The following is a 6,284-nucleotide window of genomic DNA, read 5'->3' as shown; positions in this document are numbered from 1 at the left end:
GGTTTTGTTTTTAATGCACATTAGGATTAATAAAGTTCCTGATCAATTACAAAATACTGTACATATCTACAGTCACATTTATATTATACCTAATATAAACACAGCTGATGTTTATTCAATACATATCTTTCTGTATTTCAGGTTCATTAAAGCCCGTTTTAGGGATTCAATGTTTGTCTATGTGAAGATGTGTAAATCAACACGAATGGATCACATTTTCATGACTCAGCAAAAGCTTTCTCCCCCTCGGGGGTCTGATGAGACCAAAAGGGGAGGGAAGGGAACCTCCCTTGGTCCATATGTCCCGCTCCAGCCGTCTCTCCATCGACAAAGAACCAGCTCAACCCTGAAACAAACACCATGTCCTCCTGTGGAAACCTCTTCATCAGCCTCATGCTGCTCGCTGCTGGATTCACCATTCTGTGTTCAGCAGGTGGGTGATAAAATGCTTGATGAACTTTGAGAGATCTGCTTTATGTCAGTTTTTCATTATTTAAGCTCTTTTATCAAATGCATATGGGTGGATGATTAATATTTTGGGTCTAGAAACAACAAAGCTAAACCAAGAGACCCTAAATAAATCCGTTCTTATATTTTTAAACTAAAACACAGTGTTCCTACACTGATAGTTACTCTGCACATTTATGTGTTAAACACTTGTGAGACTGATGAAAGCATCATGATAATGATCAACATTAATGCATCATCACTTCTTAAATCACATTATTATCTGAAATTACTTCTTTATGATATTAATTGTGTTTAAAAGCCAGAAACAGGACAGTTTTCTTGGTTTCTAAGGCGTGAATGTTCAGTCGTTTCACCACTTTACATGTTATTCCGGCTACTTCCACTAGAGGGACAGTTGGGAAAGTTCTTGCTTCCAGTCATTAGTGTCAGATGAATGCAGTGGTATGGGACACAATGGATTTGCATGAGAATGGAGTTGCTGAAAGGTCCTGTAACAGAGGTGTTTTCCATCTCTGTCACGCCATTTGCTTTGCTCTGAGCCCTGCTGACTGATTCCACTGAAATCTGTCCCTCTTCCATTTTCTCACCCTGTCCCTCCTCTTCCTCCTCCTAGTCCCTCTGCCCTCTGAAGCCTCAACCATGGACAACAGCACTGACCACAAGAACGGATCCACCTTCCTGTACTTTGCTTACGGCAGTAACCTGCTGAAGGAGCGACTGCAGCTGAAGAACCCATCAGCAACTGTTCACTGTGTGGCCAAACTGAAGGTATCTATCTATCTACTCTTTTTTATTTATCTATCTATCCACATTTTTTATAAATCTATCCACCATTCTTATCTATCCATCCATCCATCATCCATCCATCATCCATCTATCTATCTATCTATCTATCTATCTATCTATCTATCTATCTATCTATCTATCTATCTATCTATCTATCTATCTATCTATCTATCTATCTATCTATCTATCTATCTACTTATTTAACCTATCTATCTACTCTTTTTTTATCTATCCACCATTCATATCTATCTATCTATCTATCTATCTATCTATCTATCTATCTATCTATCTATCTATCTATCTATCTATCTATCCATCCACATTTTTTATCTATCTATTCACCATTCTTATCCATCTATCCATCCTTTTGTCTATCTACTCTTTTTTTATCTATCCACATTTTTATCTATCTATCTATCTATCTATCTATCTATCTATCTATCTATCTATCTATCTATCTATCTATCTATCTATCTATCCACATTTTTTATCTATCTATCTACCCTTTTTTCTATCTACCTATCCACCCTTTTTCTATCTATCTACCATTTTTATCTATCCACCCTTTTTTCTATCTACCTATCTATCTACCCTTTTTCTATCTTATCTATCCTTTTTTTATCTATCCACTTTTTTATCTATCTATCCACATTTTTTATCTATCTATCTACCCTTTTTCTATCTATCTACACTTTTTTTATCTATCCACTTTATCTTTCTATCCACATTTTTATCTATCTATCTATCCACATTTTTTATCTATCTATCTACCCTTTTTTCTATCTACCTATCCAACCTTTTTCTATCTATCTACCATTTTTATCTATCTATCCACCCTTTTTTCTATCTACCTATCTATCTACCCTTTTTCTATCTATCTATCTATCTATCTATCTATCCTTTTTCTATCTATCTATCCATCCATCCATCCATCCATCCATCCATCCATCCATCCATCCATCCACAATTTTTATCTACCCTTTTTTATCTATCTACTATTTTTTTATCTATTCACAATCTATCTGTCTGTCTGTCTATTCATCCTTTTTTCTTTCTATCTATCCATCCATTACTAACTCGTCAACTTCTCTAGGACTATAAACTGGTCTTTGGCAACCACAAAGGGTTAGCGAGTCAGCGCTGGCGTGGTGGTGTTGCGACCATTGAGCACAGCCCAGGTGATGAGGTGTGGGGGGTCGTGTGGAGGATGAACATGTCGGACCTTGAGTCCTTGGACAGGTAGGAGCTTTCAGACCCACAACCCACACTTATAAAGACAAATGAATACCTAATTAGCAGAAGAAATGAATGTTGGAGGTCCTCATATGTTCTTCTGCAGGCAGGAGAATGTGAAAATGGGGACTTACAGCCCAATGGAGGTGTCCGTGTCCACCAGTGACCAGGATTTCAACTGTCGGACATACATCATGAACAGCTGCGTGTATGCGCCACCTTCACCACAGTATCTACAGGTACAGTCTCCTGCTTCCTGAAATAAGTCACAACATGAGGCTTTTATGAGGACTTTAGCTTAGTGGTTTTCAACCAAGAGTCCGGGGGCCACTAGGGGGCCTCAGTAAACTTCCACGCAGGCCTCTAAATGACTATAAATAAGACAAACAAGCATTAAATCAATCTATAAATCAATCTATCTATCTATCTATCTTTCAGAGTAACTTTATAATCTCATGAAAAATATATCTGATCTTTGGCTGCATTTACACTGCGAGTCCTAATGAAATTACTGAATTAAGAAAGGCTTTAAATAACAAATCAATTAAGCCGATTCTGTTTTCCCTGCATCTATTGTGTGTCGAAGCAATTAAAACAACAAAAACAGAAACTTGTGCTTCTCTAAACAGAGTAATCTGATATCATTCTTCAAAACAGAGTTTGTTATTTGTGCTGCTGGCAAAAGGACAATGTTGTGGTGTTTTTTCTGGCGTTTACCCCAGCGCGCTTTGTGCAGTATAAGACAATAGAGCACCACCAGCAACTGGGTCAGTGAGACCACCCTTCACAACAAAAACACATTAAACTGAAGCATCTGGAATATGCACTATAATTTTCATACAAGTGTCTCTGCCACAAAATAATACTTCTATATTTATCCACTGGACATGCCACTTTTAGCAGACGAACTAGGCAACTAGAACATGTGCTTGTTATGGCTTTCAAATAAATCTCTGCTGTCCTGAGCATTTACAGCCTCTTTGTGGAAACACTGTTCTTGTCACATGCACAAAACAATTTGTGCATGTAAAAAATTGTTTGTGACACTGCAGGATCATAATGTCAATTTAGAAAAAAAAAAAATGCTGTTTTATTTCTGTTTCTCAAAAAATCTAAAAAAAAAAAAAAAATGTATCAGTTTCCCTAAATATATGAAGAAGCACAACTGTTTTCAACACTGATAATAAATAGAAATGTTTCTTGAGGCTGAAAATTGATTTCTGAAGGATCATGTGACACTGATCGATGATGCTGAAAATTGAGCTTTACAGGAAAAAATTAAATTTTATACTAAATACACTGCCCTCCAAAAGTTTGGAAACACCCTAGAAAAGTGGGGTTTTGGACAATATTGGCATGAATCCTTTTTAATTTGTGATAATTTTGCACTGATAAGGGACAACACAAACTACGAAAACATATTTTATTACATAAACAGTTAATACATAGAAAATAAACGTCATCAAAATATCCAGCATTAGCAGCTATCTGACCTAAACTGGGTTCTGATTGGTTCATTGTATTCTAAACTTAATTTTCAATCAATTGTTGAAGCTATTAAGGTGTGCTGAGACAAAAATCTTTTACAAACCTGGGCCAAGTTTAAACCAGTAACCAGGCATCACATCTGGCAAAGGGGCATGTCTGACTTTGACATGTTTATATTGACATTAATATGTAATCAAAATGAGAATGATTATTGCTGGTGGTGGATGAGGAGAGACCCCTGATATGATTGGAAAGTGCTTTGGGTGTACAGTAGTACATATGAAAGCACTATATAAATGCCTCATTCATTCATTCATTCATAATGTCAAGTTACTTTCATGTATTTGCACCAAAAATGATAAGGATTTATGCTGATATATTCCAAAACCACACTTTGTCAGGGGTGTTTCTAAACTTTGGAGGGCAGTGTATATTTACACAAGAAATAGTTATTTCAAATTGTAATAATATTTCACAATATTACTGTTTTTACTGTGTTTTCGATCAAATACTTGCAGGTTATTGTGATGGGAGCGGAGCAGAACGGGCTGCCGGAAGACTACCAGGTGAAACTCAGGTCTATCGAAACCAACAAATACGAGGGACATCTGCCTGTGATGGAAGAACTGGAGAAAGCTTTGAAAAAACCCAATGAAAGGACAGATGAGATTCTATCTGATGATTTGCCCTCATAAATGTGTCTATATGCACCCTTATCTGTCTGTAGTCTACAGAATGTACAGCACATCACAATGCTAAAAAACAGGTTAGTTATGTTGTTTATGCAGAACAAGAAAAATGTGCAGTATTCGTAATGTATGGTAGTAAAACAATGAAATTCCATAAAGTCATTTCTTGCCAGCATCAATTGTGTTGTGTTTTTCTTATGTTATTTTCACTTCTGATAGTCATGTGCCAAAACTGAATTAAAACAACATAGATCTGATTCAACCAATCGTATTATAGCATTAGGTCTGGGATTTGAACAATATTCTTATCAACTCATTATTCCCCTCTGACTTTAAAGGGTTAGTTCACCCAAAAATGAAAATTCTGTCATTAATTACTCACCCTCATGCTGTTCCACACCCGTAAGACCTTCGTTCATCTTCGGAACACAAATTAAGATATTTCTGATGAAATCTGATGGCTCAATGAAGCCAGCATTGACTGCAAGTTAATTTACACTTTTAATGCCCAGAAAGGCACTAAAGACAATAGTTCATGTGACTACAGTGGTCCAATCTTAATATTATAAAGCGACGAGAATACTTTTTGTGTGCCAAAAAAACAAAATAATGACTTTATTCAACAATATCTAGTGATGGGTGATTTCAAAACACTGCTTCATGAAGCTTTACGAATCTTTTGTTTCAAAGCAGTGGTTCGAAGCGTGTATCAAAAGCCTTGTTCGAGATGCATCGGCGCTGCGCAGACCGATCGATGTATGACATCAAAGTACCGCGAGAGCGTTTTGGAGAGTCCTTATGCTTTCTAATCACTCTCGCGGTACTTGCCGATTGGTCTGTAAAGCGCTGATGCATCTCAAACAAGCCTAAACTGCCAAAGTCACGTTTTTCAATAAACAAGGCTTTGTTACGTCATAAGTGTTTCAAAATTTCAATGGTTCACGTGACTTTGGCAGTTTGATACACGGTCCGAACCACTGATTCGAAACAAAAGCTTTGTAAAGCTTCGAAAGCTTCATTAAACAGTGTTTCGAAATCGCCCATCACTAGATATTGTTGAATAAAATTTTTACATTTTTTTGGGCGCACAAAAAGTATTCCAGTCACATAAACTGTTTTAAATACATCTTTCGTAGCTTTCTGGACATCTGAAAGTGTTAATTATCTTGCGGTCAATGGAGGAATTTTATCAAAAATATCTTAATTTGTGTTCAGAAGATGAATGAGGTATATTTTTGTAAGAATATATACATCACATTTAGCAGTTTAGTAAAACTTTTCAGAACATTCTCAGAACTTTAGCTAATGTTCAACATTCATTCAAAGTTATCTGGTCTTTAATAATGTTCTCAAAATGTTAGCATTATTTACGTCTTTTGTTTTACCTTAAACGTTCAGTTGAATGTTTACCTAATGTTTTTGTTATGTTACTTGTTTCAGAGTGTTTAGTTAACATTTAAAGTTGGCTAATGTTCCCATAATTTACAAAATGATAAAACGGATTGTTCCCCAGAAAAAAATAAGTTTTTATAGCATTTAAAAAAACGACATTTTGAACGTTATATAGAGAAATAACGGTGTTATAACTTAATGGGAAACGTTCCTAAAACATATTTT

The 6,284-nt window shown here is 35.9% G+C and overlaps 1 protein-coding gene across 1 annotated transcript; it reads left to right on the top strand.

Moving 5' to 3' along the window:
• ggctb (gamma-glutamylcyclotransferase b) lies at window positions 1-5,077 on the top strand. Its single transcript, XM_067411248.1, has 5 exons — window positions 1-433; window positions 1,085-1,239; window positions 2,351-2,496; window positions 2,597-2,729; window positions 4,497-5,077. The coding sequence occupies exons 1-5, from the start codon at window positions 361-363 to the stop codon at window positions 4,671-4,673; spliced, it is 684 nt and encodes a 227-aa protein (XP_067267349.1). The 5' UTR covers window positions 1-360; the 3' UTR covers window positions 4,674-5,077.
• Window positions 5,078-6,284: the final 1,207 nt, after the last annotated feature.

This window comes from Chanodichthys erythropterus, chromosome 2 (genome assembly GCF_024489055.1).
Source record: "Chanodichthys erythropterus isolate Z2021 chromosome 2, ASM2448905v1, whole genome shotgun sequence".
NCBI classification, from domain to species: Eukaryota; Metazoa; Chordata; class Actinopteri; order Cypriniformes; family Xenocyprididae; genus Chanodichthys; species Chanodichthys erythropterus.
This window is presented reverse-complemented; position numbering and strand designations above follow the sequence as displayed.

Bases quoted from the DNA above. Each gene is read 5' to 3' on its own strand.
- ggctb (XM_067411248.1), top strand. From the start codon at position 361: ATGTCCTCCTGTGGAAACCTCTTCATCAGCCTCATGCTGCTCGCTGCT. The intron at 2,497-2,596 runs GTAGGAGCTTTC...GTTCTTCTGCAG, and splicing joins GACCTTGAGTCCTTGGACAG to GCAGGAGAATGTGAAAATGG. The intron at 2,730-4,496 runs GTACAGTCTCCT...AAATACTTGCAG, and splicing joins CTTCACCACAGTATCTACAG to GTTATTGTGATGGGAGCGGA.